Raw genomic sequence first — 22,119 nt, 5'->3', positions numbered from 1 at the left:
CCATTAAAAACACCATAAGAATGTTAAAATATCTGAAGATGGCTGTTGATGCTATGGAATCTGATGGGGATTAAGAGGATCTGCCATACAAATGAGATAAACTGCTCAAATGCAGGTGTGCAAAACTTGTAGATATGCGTTTAAGAGGACATAGCCCTCTGAACAGGGCTTCTTTAAAGTACTAAATAAAGTTTCTTAATACTTTTGTGAATAAGATATTAATTACATTTACTGTCAAACATGGTTTCACTTCATCATTATGGGTGTAGATTGGTGGGTAAAAATAATAGTTATATCCATTCACATTGAAATCCACAATACAACAAAGTGTGTAAAAGGTCAAGGGGTGTGAATACTTTCTACATCCACTGTATACTATAAACGGGAGCTTAACCATCAGGTGCTTTAAAAACCATAATAAAACCTTACATTTAATTCTAAAACTGACTAACAATAATGAACACTGAATGACTCCAAGATATTCGCCAAGACGGGCTATTCATCAGGCAGCCCACAGGCCAGATACAGTCTGCTTTAATTATTCAGGTGGCCCACCAGACTGCAAGCAATTATTATTCTTTTATAATAATCTAAAACACTGAATAAAAAAAAAAATTAAATTTAGAGTATTTGTACTCATAGTGTTCCTAGCACCAGAGAGTTTATGCCAGTTCTGGACACAAGTAAACAAACAGAGCATTACTTTCTCAGAATACATACATCTTCAATGGTAGTGTACTACATTGCTATACTGTTATTACATTATACCATAATTTAAGACGAACTATTTGTTGCCACAACCACAGGTTATCCATTTTCCGAGAGCAGTTTCTGACACATGTCCCCTTCAACATGCATGCAGTTGCTAACCCATTCTTTTTATCTGTCAAATACAGGTTCATACAGTATCGAAAGAAGTATCATGTTTGGAGTCACACAATGCTCTACATTTTTCACCATCTCTGTGCAGGTGCCTTTGACCAGCCAGCTGAGGCCACATCTGAAGGATCATTGAGTAATCTCTTTGACCTTTCTTCCCAACAGACACAGCCAATACTGTCTGTGTAGGCACCCAGGTGGTCAATAATGGGCTAATGGGCTCTACTGCTGTAAACCCTTGCCCTGACCAATGAGGGAAAAATTAAACCACAATACTGCAAAAGGTAATTATTTAATTTTAATTAATTAATTTTGCAAATTGTGGCAAAGTGCTACTGTGGTTACTTTCCTCATTACTTTATTGAAGTTATTTAAGTATTTGGATTTTTATGCTTATTAACATACATTATGTTTGTTTATGTTTATTAATCGAACATAAAATGATATTATTTGTGTACATTTAGTTTGCCACTTAAATTTTTTTTTTTAATTCTATGTTTGCAGAGTCCTGGTGAAATGTGGTCACGATCCCTGTCATGCTCGTTGTCAAGGCATGCCATGTTATACATTTATTTATTTTTATGCAACTTTTTCTCAGTGTCTTATGCCTTTTAGTTTATCTTTCTTTTTATTAGTATGAGACTTTGTACAATTTTATGTGGCGCACTTAACCAAGGACAATTTGGGGTTTTATAAAACTTTCTTTACTTTTATCCTGACTGCTTTTTGTTGTATGATTTCTTCGTAAACATAATTGCAACATTTTTTTTTATATTAACAGCAGGTGTAATTTGCATGAAAATAGTTTTATTTGTTGTTATTATTATTATTAGTATTATTATTATTAATAATAATTTTACTATTATTAATTTGCAGCACAATTATCTAAAATGTTAATTTATTTTTTATAATTATCTATTATTGTATTATTTATGTATTTTAATATAAATACATTTCTAATTCTGTCTGTATATTTTTCCCTATCAGTTTTGTTTTATTTATGAATAAAAGCGCAAACTTTTTTGTTTATACATTTACACATAATGTCTTTTGACACTGTATTAATAAATATGAAGTGAATGTATGTACTGTAAAGAACATAACAGTAACAGTGCTTAAACTTGTTTTCACTCACACTAGAAACAAAAACAGCAGTATAAATTGGCGCCACCTACTGGACTAATTCTGTTGGGCAGCTTCTGAGAACCTATCGAAAGACCTTCCATGTGCATTCCATATTCAGACTGACAAACACATAAAGAGATTTTCCAAGTTTAATACTGGGAGCAGGATACCTCCAAAATGTGGCGGTGGCCCACACAGCAGCACCACAGCTTGGCCTTCTCTCACTGAGACTGGGCTTCTGGCTTTACTGCTGAAATTCTGCAGATCTGCAAACAACAGGTACAACCATTAGTTTTCATTACGTGAGCACCATCACACTGGTCTGTAATAGAGCACTGAGAGGACAGGAACCTTTAGAAAATACCACTGTAATCCACCGAGGGCACCAAAATATCATTGCCAGCGCAGGCATCACTCAGCCAATTAAAAACAAAGCCTTCCGTAGAGCTATTAATCAGCCGTCTACTGGAAGGCATGAAAACATATTTTCTGAATGTCAGATCCTGCACACAACGGAATATATGATTACTAATTTACTACAGGAATGAACCATTCTGGTAGCGGAGTGATCAATGATCTCGACCCCAAATTAACTCCACACCAATTAACAGATCCAGCACAAATAGTCCGACCCGGCTTTGCTTGTTATAAAATTCATTATGGATGAAGCTTAGGATAGAAAGAAATACAAGTCAAGGAAAATAAACTATTTTTGAGGCAGATGAAATTCTCATTTACATGCATATACAGTACACTCAGTGTATATAAAATATACATTTATTCATAAAATATAATGAAATTGCCAGTCTACTTGCATACTGCCATCATTAACAATAAGTGCAAACATCATTGCACTCCGGTGTCACTCAGCAACATTCACTGTGGAATTTTTAACAAGAATTGATTTATGCAGCATGAATACAGGCTGCCGCACTTTGTCATGATTTATGTTTTTTATCATGACAGGCAGTCTTTTATAAAGCTGTTTATTGATCACCAGCACAATTTATGGTAAAGGCAACTCTTGAATGTAGCAGTCTGTTCTTTTCTAGGTTGTGTGACAGATCTAAAATAGACACCTTTTGTAAGTAATTAACATATGTCAAAGGTTATGTGTTATACATCTCACTTTTTGCATGTATTTGTAGACTAGTGTGACAATGTCATAGACATAAATGTTATTAGAGTTTACAAACGTTTTTAAATAGTCCCTCACATACCCCCACAAATATACACAATTATTCAACACAAATCACACACTAATTGATGCAAAGCCATGTTTTAATTACACATTATGGCTAAAAGTACAGTATGATCACACCTCTAGAAATCATTAAGTTCAGGGGGCAGCACGGTGGCTCAGTGTTTAGCACTGTCACCTCACAGCAAGAAGGTCCTGGGTTTGATCCCCAGATGGTGCGGCCTGGGTCCTGTCTGTGTGGAGTTTTAATTTTATTAGCTCCACTTACCATATAGACGCACTTTGAAGTTCTACAATTACTGACTGTAGTCCATCTATTTCTCTACATACCTTTTTAACCTGCTTTCACCCTGTTCTTTAATGGTCAGGACCACCACAGGACCACCACAGAGCAGGTATTATTTAGGTGGTGGATTATTCTCAGTACTGCTTTCACACTGACATGGTGGTGGTGTGTTAGTGTGTGTTGTGCTGGTATGAGTGGATCAGACACAGCAGTGCTGCTGGAGTTTATAAATACCATGTCCACTCTATTAGACACTCCTACCTAGTTGGTCCGCCTTGTAGATGTAAAGTCAGAGATCACTCATCTATTGCTGCTGTTTGAGTTGGTCATCTTCTAGACCTTCGTCAGTGGTCACAGGACAGTGTCTATGGGGTGCTGTTGCCTGGGTATATTTTTGGTTGGTGGACTATTCTCAGTCCAGCAGTGACAGTGAGGTGTTTAAAAACTCCATCAGCTGTGTATTATCCACTCATACCAGCACAACACACACTAACACACCACCACCATGTCAGTGTCACTGCAGTGCTGAGAATGATCCACCACCCAAATAATACCTGCTCTGTAGTGGTCCTGGGAGAGTCCTGACTATTGAAGAACAGCATGAAAGGGGACTAATAAAGAGAAACAGATGGACTACAGTCAGTAATTGTAGAACTACAAAGTGCTCCTATATGGTAAGTGGAGCTGATAAAATGGACAGTGTGTGTACAAACAAGGAGGTGGTTTTAATGTTATGGCTGATCGAAGAGAGAGGTGATAGTTTTTAGAGGGTTGCCTTTAATCATGTATTATAGCTGAGGGAGGAGTGGGGCTAATTAGGTGCTGTTTAAAACACAATGTCAATTTAAAAACCGTTTCTATAACATTATATAATAGTTTTATAAAATTAGGAAGAGTCATGAAGTATCACAGTGATTACAAAAGGCTAAGGATATTTTTAGAGCTGTGGGACCCCAAACAGAACATAAGGTTTAATGGAAAGGTTTCTGAGATTTCTAGTTTTAAAGAATAGTTAGGGCAGCAATGCATACAAATAAATGAATGTGACTGCTTTAGCATACAAGTGGCAAAATAAAGCACTTTGTAAAAATAAAAGCTTGTTTTCTTTTGTGCATTGTAGATGGCAGGCCTTCTCTGAACTGTAAGGGGCTACTGATGCTCTTGAGTAAAGTACTGCAATGACTATAGTTTACAGTTGATGTTAAAGTGTACATACCATAATATAACACATTTGTAAAGAACAAAAGGGACTAAAATAGAAACAAAAAGAAAACCAAGTTATATCCGCAGCCAGTAGCGGGCAGCCAAAAGGACAGCGTGTTAGTCAGAGTAGGCGACATCACACACTAGCGCAGAAGAGAATAGAAAGGCGTTTGCTCCTCAGGGACATGAGCATACGCTGCTCCTGGCAAATGTCAGAAAACTCACAGGGGCAACAGCGATAATCCAACAGCAAAATACACGCCCACACAAGATGTGTGGCAACTTAAGTTCTCAGAAAAATAAAAAAAATAAAGAGTAAAAAACTCTGATCGGCTATAAAAGGAGAGGCACACTCACTTCACCAACTAACGCAGAATGCGTCCAGTGTGACTCAATCTGTGGGATCTGTTTATATACAAGCCATCACGCTGCCTCTGGGGGCAGCTCACTCGTCCAAGGTGATCCCACCACGACAGTCGAGAATGCACCCAAAATGAAGATTAAAGAATACCATCATAAAACCTGGTTTAAACAAAAGTCATGGCTCCCCAGAGAGTGCAGGTGTCACTGACACACAATTACCAAACAACACAATGAGCGTGCTGCAAGGTGGCCAAATAAGCCGGTATTTAAATATCTCTCCCAGCTGCAACAAATGAACACTGTCAAGATACTGCTGAGCGGAGGCATCTGCTTCTAAATAAACATAGACATAACTACAAATGATACATGTAGAGTAATTAATGTGTAAAAAAAAACAACCTGAACTTACTTAATTTACCTTTTAAAATACAACCCAAATTAGAAAACGTTGGGACAGTATGAAAAAAAAAGTGTATTTAATTGCAGACAGTATGAACCTAAGATGTTTTATGTTTTCTCTGGTCAACTTTATTTAATTTGTTAATATACATCCATTCCTGCATTTCAGGCCTGTTGCCATTCCTTCTCAGAACTCTTAAAATACATTTTGGCACAGAAAATACCAAGTGATTTAGTGTTTCAGGTTTTATTTTGTCCCATTCTTCCTGCAAACACGTCTTAAGATGTGCAACAGTACGGGCTCGTTGTCACATTTTTTTCTTTCAAAATTCTCCACACATTCTCTATTGGGGACAGGTCAGGACTGCAGGCAGGCCAGTCTAGTACCAGTACCCTCTTCTTCTGCAGCCATGCCTTTGGAATGTGTGCAGCATGTGGTTTTGCATTGTCCTGTTGAAAAATGCATCAACATCCCTAGAAAAGATGACGTCTTGAAGGCAGCATATGTTGCTCTAAGATCTCAATGTACTTTTCTGCATTAATGCTGCCATCACAGAAGTGTAAATTACCTTTGCCAAGGGCACTGACACAGCCCCATACATTGGTAGACCCTGGCTTTTGGACATTTGCTGATAACAGTCTGGATGATCCTTTTTGTCTTAGGTCCGCAGCACACAACATTTATTTCTGGAATACTGGTTTGTCTGACCATAATACATGTTTTCACTATGTGATGGTCCACCTAGATGAAGCAAAGAGAACTTGAAGCCATTTTTTATTATTTTATTTTTTTGCCATTTGTGCAAGTAACTCCGTATTGTAGTGCTTGACAAAGGTAATTTTTTGCCCATGTGATTATATCAGATATTGTTGAATAACAGTTCTTAAAGCATTTAGGGATTGGAGATTATGAGTAGGAATAATGAGTTATGTTATTTTTGGTTCTCTTGCATTTGGTTGATACTGCTTTTGTTGCAAACCATGATTCCCATCACCTGATGACATCACCTGTTTAAAATGACATCATTACATGGTGTGTTTACCTCATCACTAGCTCTAAATTGCCCCCCGTCCTAACTATTTAGAAATGTGTTGCAGGTCTAAAACACAGTAATAAGTCTTTTTTTTCTTTGGAGGCAGGGGGGGTTGTAAAACATTTAAACCCTGTAGCTAGAAAAGAACGAGAGGCATGAATTCTACTCACAGGCGAACTCCACTTTGGCCTCACGGCTCAGTATGGTTCCAACGGGATTAGTGGCAATACACTGGTAAGATCCTGCGTCTTTTGTTGGCTGTGGATTATTGATCAAAAGGTTGCCCTCGACCAGGCTGTAGTTCAAATCCACATCAGTGTCGACATTTTTTCCATTGAATTTCCACCTGCACAAGGACACACATTTGTTTCTCATGTAATGTTTTGCATTTAAAGTAACAGAATGATAGTGGTGGCAGTTAATTGACCTTCACAGACTAAGGTTTATGTCATTTTTACTACTTCATATATTTTCTATATTTTGAAGTATATTAAAATATACAATTTAGGATATTTAGCTTTTTACTATATGCTTTTGATTCTTGTTCAAGAATAGAAAGAACAAGAAGAACAAGTTAAAATTTGAGTAAAAATGTCCAGTGGTGCAACCATCACATGCACACAACTAAACCTATTATAATAATTATATGTTTTTTTAAGTTGAAAGTGTAAAATAAATTCTTTCATGTCTGTACTTTAGATGACTCCAAAAACTAAAGCACTAATTATTTGACTATTAACATACATTTAAAAATAATGGCAGAAAGTATGTATACACCTGAACATGAGCTTGTCAGACATTCCATTCAAAAATATACATGATAAAGGCCGCTCAGGTGGCGCAGCGGTAAAAACACACGCTAGCGCATCAGAGCTGGGATTTTGAATACATTGTATCGAATCTCAGCTCTGCCATCCGGCTGGGCTGAGCGGCCACATGAACAACGATTGGCCTGTTGTTCATATAGGGGTGGGGTATTAAGCCGGATAGGGACTCCTCGTAACTGATGCACTGCTACCTCTGCTGGCTGATTGATGGTGCCTGCACAGAGGCAGGGGAATATTGCGGATCAGGGTGCGTATATCCACTCGCCTAGTGTGGGTGACAAAATGAATACGGCTGCTGCCCACGTGTCGGAGGGGGCGTGGGTTAGCTTCGTTCTCCTCAAATCAGAGCGGGGGTCGGCATTAGTGGAAAGAGTGTGACGCAATTGGGCAATTGGACTCGCTAAAAAGTCGGGAGAAATAGGAGAGAAATTGCATAAAAACAAACAAACAAAAAAACATACATGATAATAATTTTAATTTTTTTTTTTTTTTTGCAATTGTGAGCATTGTGTCTGGCTTTATATTTATTTTAAAATAATGCTAATTACTTTTGCCATTGACCTTATATAATTCATATACAGTACATATATACAAATACATAAATCCTGTTCACATGCTTGACAATAGCAAACATTAAGACAATGTGACAGGGACTAAAATTATACTTAATGTTTTTTTGTTTTTTTTTAAACCCACACACACATATATATATATTTATATATATATATATATATATATATATATATATATATATATATATATATATATATATATATATATATATATACAGTATATATATATATAGTTGTTGTTTTTTATAAATCAAACTACATAATTTTGACTCAGACATAACATAAAGGTTAGGTACCTTCATTTATAATTTCATATTCTGTTACATAAAACTGATAAAAGCATTGCTATCTAACACATTTAAACATTGTACATACAGGTTATGTTTGTTCTGTAAAGTCTAATAAACAGAAATGCATCAACAAGGAAAGCTGACCTCTGCTCAGAGCTTTTTCTCTGTGAAGCCTGATAAATATGAGCCAGTGTAAATACCTGTAATGCGGCATCGGATTTCCTTTGGCTTTGCAGTTGATGAATATCTTGTTATCGTCACCACTCAGTGGGAAAACACTGTCGCTAGGCTCCTGAGTGAATACGGGTCCATGTCTGGAAATTTTCTCTGCCAAAATATAAAACCAGCATGTATTTTTTCACATGAAACAGTCCAAACAAAATAGATTCAATAAAGGTCAGGCCTAGGCATGTGCCAAAAATTGGCTTTAAAGTTCATTATGCCATGGTACTGAAGCATTATTATTTATTTATATTTATTTATTTAGTAGGCTTTTAACGTCATGTTTAACACACTTTGGTTACGTTTATTACAGGACAGGTAGTTACACAAGATTCATCAGTTCACAAGTTTAATTTCAAACACAGTCATGGACAGTTTAGTAACTCCAATTCACCTGACTGCATGTCTTTGAACTGTGGGAGGAAACCAGAGCTCCCACAGCAAACCCACGCAGACACGGGAAGAACATGCAAAAAGCATTATTATTACTGGGAGCATTTTATGATACTGCTACTATATTTGTTTACTAGATAAAAAATATTGCATGCTGGTGCATCTGGTAAAGTGACTTTAAACAGCAACATGGGTTCTGGTGATTTTAGTCCTTTCTTGGTCCTGTTCTGCCTAGCACCAGGGTATTCATGTAGCACCAGACCCACTGCAACTTTATTGTGGTTTTAGTAATAAATGAATAAAAGGGCTGTTCATTTAATACACTGTACAGATACAATGTACAGATAGGGGCTGCTGTGAATTCCCAAAGGTTCCACAAGATAATGCTAAATAAACAAAAATGACAGAGAAACCGATTAAACAGCTGTAAATGTACTTACTAATTGAGCAAACTAAGTAGGTAAAGATTTTTTTTTATATATATTTAAGTATAATGGCATATTTAAACACCATGCATCACTGTTAATTTTAACCTTAATGTAAATACTGATAAAAAAATTTAAGTTTTATTTAATCATTTCATAGTGCAGTACAGAACTAGACATTTTAATCACACAGTTTACAAACAAATTGTTTACCTTAATGTATAGATCTAAATCTACTGTAAATATGTTGTGTAAGATATGGTTATAAGTAAGCAGTTAGTACACAGGTACTATTTACATATGATGTGTAAAAAATCCATCAAGTTTATTCAGAAAAGCTCTTATTTAAAAAAAATGCCAGCCTTAGAAATCCCTTTGAAATGCACTTACTATTTACACATTTTCTAATTAAAATCCACAAGCAAATAAAAGAAAAATATATACAGAATGCCTTTATTTGTGGGTGGCACGGTGACTCGGTGGGTAGCACTGTCGCCTCACAGCAAGAAGGTCCTGGGTTCGATCCCCAGACGGGGCGGTCCGGGTCCTTTCTGTGCCGAGTTTACATGTTCTCCTCGTGTCTGTGTGGGTTTCCTCCGGGAGCTCCGGTTTACCCCACAGTCCAAAAACATGCAGTCAGGTTAATTGGAGACACTGAATTGCCCTATAGGTAAATGGGGGTGTATGTTTGTGTGAGTCTGCCCTGCGATGGACTAACACCCATCCAGGGTGTTACTGTGTGCCTTGCGCCCATTGAAAAGCTGGGATAGGCTCCAGCACCCTAAACCACTTATTTGCCTATTTGTGCATAACATTAACCAAACACATTCTGCCTGAACAAATAACAATGCTCTTTTTAACACATTTATTCAAATCAAGTCACAACAGCATTTCAATTAGGGATGCATTGATACCATTTTTTCCCAACCGAGTACAAGTACAAGTACATGTATTTTTGTACTTGCCGATACCGATACCAATACCTATTTAGAATACCGTTTTTTTTAAAACAAAAACACATGTGAGAAGTGACGAGAAGTTTAATGATACCACGTCCAAAAATGCACGTCAACAAGTAGCGAGTGATCAAAGTGTTTGTGCGCTGATGTGATGAAATCAAGGAGGAAAAATAAATGAATCTGAGTGGATTTGGCAACACGAATAGCATGGATTGTTCTGTAGTGAGTTGGAGGTTAATACATATTTTTGTTGGTGTTTTGTTGTTATGTTTTGTAGAGAACGATCAGGTCAGAAATACTGTAAAACGTGTGTGTGCCGGTGTATTCTGATATAAACTATATAATCCCCCTGTCCCACCTGTTTACACTCCTCTCCTGCGTTTCCCCTCACGCCGTATCCTGCGTTCTCATTGGCTGTTCGACATGTCACTCATTCCCAGTCGCACATCTGAGATCAGATATCTGACGTGCTAGAAAACTCGAGTGCTCGGTGAGCCGGTTGGATCGAGTTGTTGGATAGTTCACACTTAGCGATCGAGAGCCGAGTTTTGATCGCCGAGCGAACGCAGAGTTGCTCCCGAGCCAACAAATCTAGCGCCGACCAGTCGCCGAGCGAAAATCAGGGCAAAAATCATGTAGTGTGAACTAGGCATAACGCAGCAACGTGCACTAGGCACACGGTATCGGATGTTTAGTATCGGAGCCTCGTTTGCGAGTACGAGTACAAGTTAATGAGCGCGGTATCGGGCAAATACCCGATACCAGTATCGGTACTCATGCATCTCTAATTTCAATTGCCTCAAAGTCTAAATGCTGACTTGGTGAAAATTCATGTTTTCCTGCCTCTGTATTCTACTGTTCATTTCTTCTGTTTGCAGTGAAAAAAAACAAAACACAAAAAGCTGAAAAAAGTCCATTCTGATAACATTCCAAACAGGAATTGAGAAATGGACTGGACAAAAGTATTGTCAGCTTCCTAAAATTGTTAGGAATAATGCTCCAAATATTAGTGATATTTGAAAGGATTTTATGAACAAGCACAGTGAGTCTCTCGGATCGTTAGCTCGATACAATAGATCATGTGTTAATAATTTAGGGGTGATTTTTAAGTTTGATAAGCAGATAAGTTCGGTTGTAAAAAATAGTTTCTTTCAGTTAAGAATTTTAGCTAAGATTAAAACCTATTTGTCTTTCAAGGATTTTGAAAGGGTTATCCATGCTTTTATTTCTTCTTGTTTAGACTATTGTAACTCTTTGTACGTGGACGTTGAAACAGGATTCAATAACGCCAGTCCTGGCTTCCCTTCATTGGCTCCCAGTGAAATTTAGGATTGATTTTAAGTATTATTGCTGGTTTTTAAGGCCTTAATGTAAGGGGTCGGTCCACGTCGCCGGTCACCAGCAACTCCAGTTCCCAGAAGCCCCAGCACTAATTACTACCAATCAAACACACCTGCAAGGTGCTGCATAAAAGCTCACCCAAACCATGGCTCAGTGCTGCACCTTTGTAGAGGGGCAGATTGTATGGTAGTAAGCAAAAGGAGAAAAGAAAAGAAAAGAAAAGAAAAAAAAGCCAAAACAAAGAAAAAATAGAAGAAAGATAGAAAGAAAATAGAAAGAAAACCTAAACCCATACTACAAAGTTTAGTCTTTAAAACTGAAATGTTAGTGTTTTTATTTTATCCAAAGCCATTGTTCTGCATTTCATTGACACCACTGACAATTTTTCCTCCACATGCAGGTAGTTTGCTGTTGGCATTTGGTTCATTCTGTAATTCTACAGAATCAATATTAGCAAAATTCTTAATTTTCCATAATAAATTAATTGTTTAAAAAAGTGTATGCTTTTTCAATTTTATGCATATTTACTGTTTAATGGTTCTCTAAAATGTGCTTTATCTGTGTCATCATTTATATAAGCAGATCTTTATTTAACTTGATGTTTATAAGAGAAAGTCACCTGTACAATACACACCTATAATATAATCTTAATAATTAACTTAGTTTTTAGCCAAGATACATTTGAGTATGGAAAAATTAGTTATATTAAAAAAATGTATAGACGCTTATAGTATTTATTTATTTATTTATTTATGTATTTAATTTTTATTTATTTATTAACATTTTTAATTAACATTAACATTTTTATTTATTTTATTTATTACAATTTTTTACTTCCCATTATTAATTAAGGTGTTTTCAGTTTTATGCATATCTATTGTTCCAAGCTTCTCTTTAAAGGTAATATGTGCTTTATCTGTCATTGTTCATATGAGCAGATCTTTATTTACCTATTTGATATGTTTATAAGAGAAAGTCACCTGTACAATTTACCTTTAATATTATCCTAATAATTAACTTGAAGTTTTAAACAGTAAGAACAGTAGATATGCATTAAAAAAAGTATAACTGCTTACAGTATTTATTTATTTATTACTATTATTATTATTTAAATTTTTTTTAAGTTCCTGTATTTAGAATCACTTGATTGTTCTCTATGGGCAAAATAACCCCTTTTTTGCTTTACAGGTTTCTAACCTTGACAAGGACAAAGTAAAGTGCTCCCTCCTGCATAGTCAGGCTAATAGAAATGACCAGGCCTGTTTGCCTGGGGTGAGGGCCTCATGTCTCCTCATTCTTTTTTTTCATTCTTTCCCTTTTTATATGTCCTTTAAATGAAGGGAATTAATGATCCATTTAGAGTAGGGCTGCTCGTTTTGGGAAAAGTGGTTGTCTTCACCGCAGGGGGGGAAGTTCTTGAGCCACCTCTTATTCTAAATATGAAACAGACAGAGAGTTTGATGCTCCAGGAGTGGATTATGCAAGCCTATCGAATGTATATGTATATATACACATATTTACTTACATATTTATAGATGTGTGTGTGTGTGTGTGTGTGTGTCTCACACAGCAAGCACTACATAATGTAAACCTAGCTATATATTACATCTTTCACAATACTTTTGGAGACCTTTTAGAAAAACTGTTGGGTTCTTTTTTTTTACCTCCCTGACCTCTTCTAGCCCGGATGTTACATTTGGTCGGCTGGCCAAGTTTAGAAAGGTTTAAGGTTGTGCCAAGCTTCTTCCATTTCAAAATCATTAAGGTCACTGTGGTCTTCAAAACACTCAAAGCCTTAGATATTCGTTTGTATCCTTGCCCTGATCTATGCCTTTTCACAGTTTAATCCCAGTGATCCAAAGACAATACTCTAGTCTTTATGACTGCATTTTTCTAAAGATGCAGTGTAAACTATATGCACTAATAGTCCCAGGTGTGTACCTTTTTAAAGTATGCCTTATTAATTTAAACTGCATCAGGTGGAATCCAGTTGAGGATAATCAAAGCAAATAGAATACAATCTAGACTGCCACAAGAAAGGGTTTGAATTAGGGCTGTCGTTAATTGCGTTGATTAACGAGATTAACGCATTAAAATTTTAATCGCCATTAAAATAATTAATCGAGAATAAAACTTTAAATCAAACGCTTTTTATTGGGCTATGTTTGTGCCACTTTAAACATATGTCACTGTGGTAATTTGCGCTGCTTTAACATAGCAACGTTGTGTTTATACTGTATAGCGATAACACAGGCCTTTTACCAGTTTGTGGCCATGAGTTACAAATGACCTATTGCAAAATGTAGGGGTGTTTTGAATAATAATTTTTGTTTTTAAAAACCGTGAGAAATCATCACTAGACAAAATTAGTTATCAATTTATGCTTCAATATCATATTTGATCAAAGCACGCCCTTTGTCTCGTCAGGCGTCTGTGCGCACGGATACGTGTTACAGGCTAAATGAGCTCAGACTCAGTCTAACTTTATTTCAGAGGAATCTGGATGAAAAGCTCATGGACTGTACATATCGTGGAACCATTTTAAACACTGGTGTTAAATGGATCGCAATGGACTGTAGAAGCTTTAACATAGTTAACAATGTGGGTCGACATGACGTTATACGTATTGCATCTAGAAATGGTTCATTGTAGTACCCTGAGCGCCTGTTTTCAGTGGCAGGGTTATAAACAGGAAAAAATCCTCACTTTTGCCAGATAATGTTGCCAGACTTTTAAATAACTGGCTAAAAGATGAGTAGCTGTTAACAACTCCATATTGGAATTGGGTGGCTTTCTCAAGATAATTTAGATTTAATAATTTTATCATAATTTTATTAAATTGTTTTATTGGTAAACATTTTCTTGCAATAAAAATGTGCATAACTGTTCAAATTTTGCTTAGTTATTTTTAAAGGCGATTAATCGTAATTAATTTGGTTCTTTAATCACGATTAATCTTGATTTAAAAATTTTATTCATGTCACAGCCCTAGTTTGAATACTTCTATGCATAATATATTTTAAGTTTAATACCATGTTTTCACTTCGTCATAAAGGGGGACTTAATGTAGATTTAAAAATACATATCTATGTCTTCCTTCACATCCCATCCGGTCCTTCATGCCCAATGTCTCAAACCATGAGATGCAGTCTTGTTAGGACAATAAAAGTCTCAAACCTTTTCAGACTTTTTGAATACATATACTGTATTTTGAGTTTGTATCTGAACACAAGAATATGCATTTGTAGACAAAAATATTTTTTAAAATGATTGGGTATTAAAATGTATTTTATAAAACGGATAGTTCCGGTTCTAAAATCTGATTGGCTGAGCCGTGTTCGAAGCCGTTGTAAAATCCCCAATATACGCACTCCGCTTTGCGTCGTGCCAAAACATCCTTCCCAGTGATAAAATCGCAGTAACGCATGGTCTTATACCTCTAATATACAAAAACTGCAGAGCTATATTTTGCTTTAAATTTTTATCACTTAAATGTTACAGCAAATGGTAAAAGAAAACACGCAGTCTATTAGCAGGGGATATTGTTAATACTGCCGTGTTACAGTTGTTCAACCACTACATGATATTGCTTATCTAAAAACCTATTGCTAGTCTGTATGACCTATAATTAAGCCATTAGGAACTCAACAACAATCCTTTATTTGCTTTAGCTGTGATTGGTTATGTCAATACCACCCAGAGATGTGTTCAAGGTGTAAAAACTAATAGTAAAAACTAAGAAGCTGACACAAAAGTGTGATGGGAGATAAATTCACTGCACCAGTTGCCAATGGGTATAAGAAGATTTCCAAGATCTGAAACATTCCTAGAGATACATCTGATAGTACTGTCCAGAAGTTCCAAACTTATAGCACAGCAGCAAACCTGCCTGGCCAAAGTAGAAGGTATATTTGTCCAGAGGTATTTTCCGAAAAGGAAAAAAACAGTGTTGATTTATAGGAAAAAACTATTGTAGGCTGGCGACAAATGTATCAGTGGCAACCATAAGAAGACCACTTAACAACCAAGGATGATTAGACTCCATGACACATGCCACTCTTGCAGAAGAAGCATAGGTATGGTTAACTTGAATACACTAGAGGTAATTTAGATATGTATTTAGAGTTATCTAAGTGATCTAAGTGACCAAATGGATAAGCATTGACCAGAAGAATACTTTCCCAAGGTCAGCATGGAGTTCAATAATGATATGGGAATAGGTGGCCCAGTTGGTAGCTCTCTTGCCTCACAGCAAGTAAGGTCCTGTTTTTCCTGTGTCTGCGTGGCTTTCTCCGGGTCCCACGGTTTCCCCCTACAGTCCAGAGACATGCAGTCAGGGTCAACGGAAATACTAAATTGCCCCTAGGTTTGATTTGATTGTGTGTGTGTGAATGTGTGTGTGAGTGTGCTTGCCCTGTGATGGACTGGCAACCTGTCCAGGGTGTCTGTACCCACCGCGATCCTGAATTAAATAGATAAAGTGGTGGTAAAAAAGACAATAAATGATTTTTTTTATGTCATCAAATTGCTTACACACAAGCATTTAATGACAAGTATTTAAAATTTCCTAATTAGTACAAATATTTAGATAATCTGCTAGTGTTAAATTAATGGAACCATAAATCATTCTTGGACAGTTAAAATCATTTGAATAATCCCATTAAATATACATGAATTTTGAGTATTTTGAAATGGAGCCAGTGGAGGGACCCCCATAAATTTTGTAAACTTTTAGAGTTAATGTTCTTACAGTTGTTATTTCCAACAAAAAAAAAAAACTGTAATTAACTGTTTTTTTATTTAAAAAAAATTTGGCTGCTTCCATTGAGGTCACCACAGAGGATCAATCAACCACATATTAATTTGGCACAGTATTTATGCTAGATGCCTTTCCTGATGTTTTTATTATCCAGGATTGGGATTGACACTAAGGATGCACTAATGCGTCACTCTAATAGCTAGGTTCAAGTGACGCTTTCTGGGCTATTTGTGAGCCCAGTCTGGGATTTCAACCACAAAAACTCTATAATTATAATAATAATAATAATACAAAATCGAGTCACATTATTATGATTATCAGCTAATATCCACAGTAACTGTTGTGTGCAGCACAGACAGCAGCTAGACGGGCTGGGAGTGACTCCATAAGGTCACAGGTATCTGCAAGCCATGCTGACTGCAGTTGATCCCACAGCTGCTGGAGGGTGCTTGTGGAGGATCCATATAGTGAACACAATGATCGAGGTGGTTCCAACAGATGCTCAATTAAATTCAAGTCTGGGGAATTAGGGGGCCAGGGTAGTATTTGGTAGTCTTGGTCGTGCCCTTTCAACCAATGTTGGACATTTCTAGCCAAGTGACATGTTGCATTGTCTTGCTGGAAAATCCCATCCGCTCCAGGGAAGACAATTTTACCCATGATACTTTTACCCATGAAAGCAACAAGGGATACATGTGCACACAGCCTATCGCACACCTTGTATACCCACCAAGCCCGCTCACAAAACTTGGCTTCCTTCATGAGCTACGCGCTGCCGCCAGTCATAATAATGTGACTCGACTGTGTAATAAAAATAATAATGGCAACAATTTGCTGTGTTTAAATGATCATACTGAAATCACAGTAGTTGTAACTAGGATATCAGACAGTGAAAATGTCGCACCACAACACCCAAATGCTAATCATCTTGGATGTGATATACAAACCTTTTATTTTTTTATTTTTTTTTGCTGTACAACAAGGTTTGCATATCACATCCAATATGCAATCCGTTTAAATTTTTACCAACCTGTGTAGTGGTGAAAAAAATGAAAAAATCACTACTTGTTGTGTTGTATAATTACTTCTGCCAGTAGCTGTCACTGTGTGTCAGACAGCAGGGACAGTGAGTGAGAGAGAAAAAGGAATTCGGCTCAGTAAAGTATTCTTTTTTTTCGTGCAGTTACACTTACAAAATACAACACTATTGAAATAAAGAAGAAAATAATAGAGAAATATGAGAGTAATTGTTGTTTCTGGTAGATACATTTTATATAAAAAGGAAATTTATTAGGATGTATGGTACAGCACACGTACTGTACTGAAATGTGATGTGTGTTTTATGTTCAGTACAGTTTTGTTGTTTATTATTGTTTATTACAGGAATGTCTATTCTATAATTTAAGATTTAAAGGAAAATATACTTGTATTTATAACAAAAAAGACCATTTAAGACATTAGAAAGGTTAGGTAAGAGGGTGGTTTGGGAGGTCTGGCACAGATTAATTCTATTTACATGATTTCTTATGGGAAAAATAGGTTTAACTAATGAACATTTTGACTTAAGAACAGCCCTTTGGAACCAATTAAATTCGTAAGTCAAGGGTCTACTGTATATATGTCCTGTTATATAATCCTAAAATTACCTGGTCTAAAAGGTGCCAATGGCTTTTTAAGGAATATCATACCTGAGAGACAGCTTTTGAGTGACAGGAGAAATAAGACTTTCCATGGTGGCAACATATTCAGTGTCCAATGAACGGTTTCCATTTAGGATATATTTTTCCCTTCAAAATGCAGACTGATGTTTCTGTGTGGCCGTCAGCGTATGTTTGCTGCAGAAAGAGAGAAAGAAAGTGTTGATACAGTGTTGGGGAGTAAAGGTGCTACTATATACACACAACTGCTAAAAATGTAACAAAAAAGCTTAAAGTCTGTAGTATATCAATAATTCATTAATCCAAATACAATCAGGTGTTCATAGTCCTGTAGGGTCACAGCTTATGCACTGCAGCTGATAACTAGTGAGGACACTGCTATGATAGTCTCCAGAGAGCAAAAGAGAGTGCAAAAGTATGCAGGAAAAAATGGCTTACAGCTAAAAGATCTAAAAACGCATACACACTGTTAGGGTTGTGCTAAAAGTATCATTTTTATGTATTTAAACTTTAAAATATGTTACATACGATTAAAAATCAGGCTATCACTCATGTCACAGCTTCTTTAAACATATACACATACATACAAACACACACATAAATATATATACACCAATCAGCCATAACATTAAAATCACCTCTTTGTTTCTACACTCACTGCCCAATTTATCAGCTCCACTTTCACTCTGTTCCACTCTGTTCTTAAATGGTCAGGACCACCACAGAGCAGGTATTATTTAGGTGGTGGATGATTCTCAGCACTGCAGTGACACTGACATGGTGGTGGTGTGTTAGTGTGTGTTGTGCTGGTATGAGTGGATCAGACACAGCAGCGCTGCAGGAGTTTTTAAATACCGTGTCCACTCACTGTCCACTCTATTAGACACTCCTACCTAGTTGGTTCACCTTGTAGATGTAAAGTCAGAGACGATCGCTCATCTATTGCTGCTGTTTGAGTTGGTCATCTGCTAGACCTTCATCAGTGCCTTCAGGACACTGCCCATGGGGCGCTGTTGGCTGGATATATTTTTGGTTGGTGGAATATTTTCAGTCCAGCAGTGACAGTGAGGTGTTTAAAAACTCAATCAGCAACGCTGTGTCTTATCCACTCATACCAGCACAACACACACTAACACACCACCACCATGTCAGTGTCACTGCAGTGCTGAAAATGACCCACCACCCAACTAATACCTACTCTGTAGTGGTCCTGGGAGAGTCCTGACCATTGAAAAACAGCATGATAGGGGGCTAACAAAGCATGCAGAGAAACAGATGAACTACAGTCAGTAATTGAGCTCTTAAATGGTAAGTGGAAAATGTGTGTAGAAACAAGGAGGTGGTTTTAATGTTATAACTGATCGGTGTATATATTAAATATTTTAGGATTCCCTTCAATGTTTATATCGACTTGTAATCCTGTTCAGAGACAAACAGCTTTTTTTCACTGAGAGTGATGGGTGCAATCTGTCCACCTCCAAGGAATCCAATACATTTCAAAGCACGTCAGAGCCACACTGGAGTCGCTTTAATTTTTCACTGTCATCGCTGCTCTTTTCATATTTACAAATGGAGTGCTGAATACAAAATGAATATGGTAAATAAATGTGCTTGGAGCACTACAGTGCTTCTCGGAGCAGTGATTTAAAGGTAATACATTAAAATATGACTAATACAATCTTTGTCATTTGGTATGATCCTCTTTATTTATTTGGTGGTGTTTTTGTTCACAGAACTTGTGCTGAATATTTACAGAGCTAAACACTGCTTTTTACAAATGCTTTGCTCTGTATCCTTTCCTCATTTAGCTATCTAAAATATTACCTATCATCTGAGCTAATACGTTTAAGTACTTGGTACGCATACACATTTATTTACACCTTGGAGAAAGAAAGAAATTTAAATCTAACAGAAACCTCTCAAAGACAGTGAACAAATGGAGATTTGAACCAGGGTAACTGTACACTTATATTAGAGTATATGATTAATGCTATTTTGGCTCATAATTTACCATTCACCATCTATCCATCTGTACATCCATCTATTTAAATGTACATCTCTGCTCACTGCAGTAGCTCAGCTGTGATGAACTAGTAATCAGAAGGTGGCTGTTTGAAAATACAAGGCTGTTTACCATTTTAGCTGCGTCTCTCACCACAAACAACTGTAGTGAACATACCAAATTAGTGCACAAAAAAATGGTGTCACTATTTACACTCACTACTACAAAATTTGCAAACACAGCTTTTAAACATTACGTGGGCAGCAGCCGTATGCATTTTCAACTCTGTGTACGGAGAGACACACCCTGATCCGCACTCTTTCCCTGCCTCTGTGCAGGCGCCATCAATCAGCCAGCAGAGGTCATACTGCATCAGTTACGAGGAGTCCCCATCCGGCTTAACACCCCACCCCTATATGAACAACAGGCCAATCGATGTTCATGTGGCCGCTCAACCCAGCCAGATGGCAGAGCTGATATTCGATACAATGTATTCGAAATCCGAGCTCTGGTGCACTAGTGTGTGCTTTTACCGCTGTGCCACATGAACGGCTATCTTTGGATGGATTTAAAGAAAGCAGTTGCAGCTCATCACTTATTAGGAGTTATCGAGGCAAAAAGATGTTCCACCAATCACTGAGGCTGGGAGCTGAATAATACATTAGGCTGAATGTAATTGTAAAATAACCCATAGGCGGCTCGTTCCTTAGGGCGATCGGGCAACGCACCACCAAAGGGCGAAAGGGAAGAAATTTTTCTATCACATTCAACCAGTGTTAAACTAGCCGTGACTGTTCTGGACAGTCTGTCCTGCCTCTGAATATCGTAGTCCAATCAGCATCGAGTTGTGTTCCATACAGTACCGCCCCTTTTGGGTGATTTCAGTCTGATTGAAAATCGCCCGGATTGCTCTGATAGACTCTCATATTAAGGGACTTTTTTTTTTACTGTAGGCACTGCAATATAATCTGTATAGGTTCTGGGAGGGCTAGCACTTACGTGCTTGCGTCACACGTAACCTGGTGTAGCAATAATTGGAGCAGCTAGCGATCTCGTCAACATGACTACCATTACCTCAGGATCTGCTGCACCTAAAACTAGAGAGTGCATTTGCGGAGAAAATGCGAGTGTGATTGCCGTGTGGCGGTCAGCGGGCGTGCGCAGGTCTGGGGTGCGCATGTGTTTAGAAGTGGTGCGGTGCGTGGGGTGTGAATACTTTCTCCCAGACAGGCCACTGTATCTGTGCACAAGCTGTGGTGTGAGCACAAGTTCACTCTGGGTGTGTTTGAAAAGCCAAACCTGTAAAAAAATGAATTTCTGCACGTTTCTACTGCTTACAAATCAGTACTCATTCATTTATATGTGATTATCACTGTAGGGGCCATGGTATTGCGCAATCTATGATCGGCTGTGTCTCATTTACAGCTTTCAGGCACAGTGCACTTACACAGTGCTCACACTTCGGTACCTACTTTAGCATTTAACCATTCCCATTGATTTCAATGCATTCGTTAGCCTTGAAGCTAACGGATATAAATATCTTTTTTTCTGTTGCAACGCGAACGATATGACGCTCACTGCTAAGTGTAACTGCACTATAATTTCATTCTGTGCAGCGTTTTCACCTTAAAAATCACTAATACTTTAGTTACAGACCAAAATAAGTCAGATTTTTTGTCGGCGGCCATTTTCTGCTCTCAGAACGGCCTGAACATGTCGCCTACGTCATCACGTTGACGTTCTATGGACAGCCAAAGGTGTCAAGATTTTTGTCCAAAAATTCGGGCAAAAACGGGCATAAATGCCACACGGATGGGCGTATCCGGATGATTTTTTGGATTTGGGCGCTAATTAATGACCCGGTCGATCAAGGGTTGGAACGGCGTTGATAGCTCGAAATCTTTTTCAAAATGAATAGGAGTCAATGGGGCAAAACGGGCACCTTAAAACGGGCACTGTGGGCACAGTGTTGGTTCGATCCAAAAGCTGTATACAAGCAGTCCATTCCCGTATGGGCCGGACGATTTGGCACTGGAACGGGGTCGATATCTCGAAAATTGCGGACAAAGAAAGGGAGACAAAAAACGGGTGGAATGGTAATAATATATTGAAAACGAAAATAAGAATAACAATAGTGTGCTTGCCTTTTGGCAATCACACTAATAAAATGCTATCTGATGA

General features: G+C 37.4%; 1 protein-coding gene across 1 annotated transcript in view; it reads right to left on the bottom strand.

Moving 5' to 3' along the window:
- The window catches only part of LOC134316366 (contactin-4), a 105,617-nt gene extending 87,596 nt beyond the window's left edge, over positions 1-18,021 (bottom strand). The window contains exons 1-4 of the mRNA XM_062996724.1: positions 17,967-18,021; positions 8,380-8,506; positions 6,661-6,836; positions 2,175-2,270 (exon numbers count right to left, since the gene is read on the bottom strand). Coding sequence (XP_062852794.1) covers positions 2,175-2,270; positions 6,661-6,836; positions 8,380-8,506; positions 17,967-18,021 — 454 coding nt within the window. The remainder of the gene's footprint in view (positions 1-2,174; positions 2,271-6,660; positions 6,837-8,379; positions 8,507-17,966) is intronic.
- Between the last annotated feature and the right edge of the window lie 4,098 nt (positions 18,022-22,119).

Source organism: Trichomycterus rosablanca, chromosome 6, assembly GCF_030014385.1.
Source record: "Trichomycterus rosablanca isolate fTriRos1 chromosome 6, fTriRos1.hap1, whole genome shotgun sequence".
Classification (NCBI taxonomy): Eukaryota; Metazoa; Chordata; class Actinopteri; order Siluriformes; family Trichomycteridae; genus Trichomycterus; species Trichomycterus rosablanca.
The sequence above is the reverse complement of the archived record's forward strand: the minus strand, read 5'-3'. Positions and strand labels throughout refer to the sequence as shown.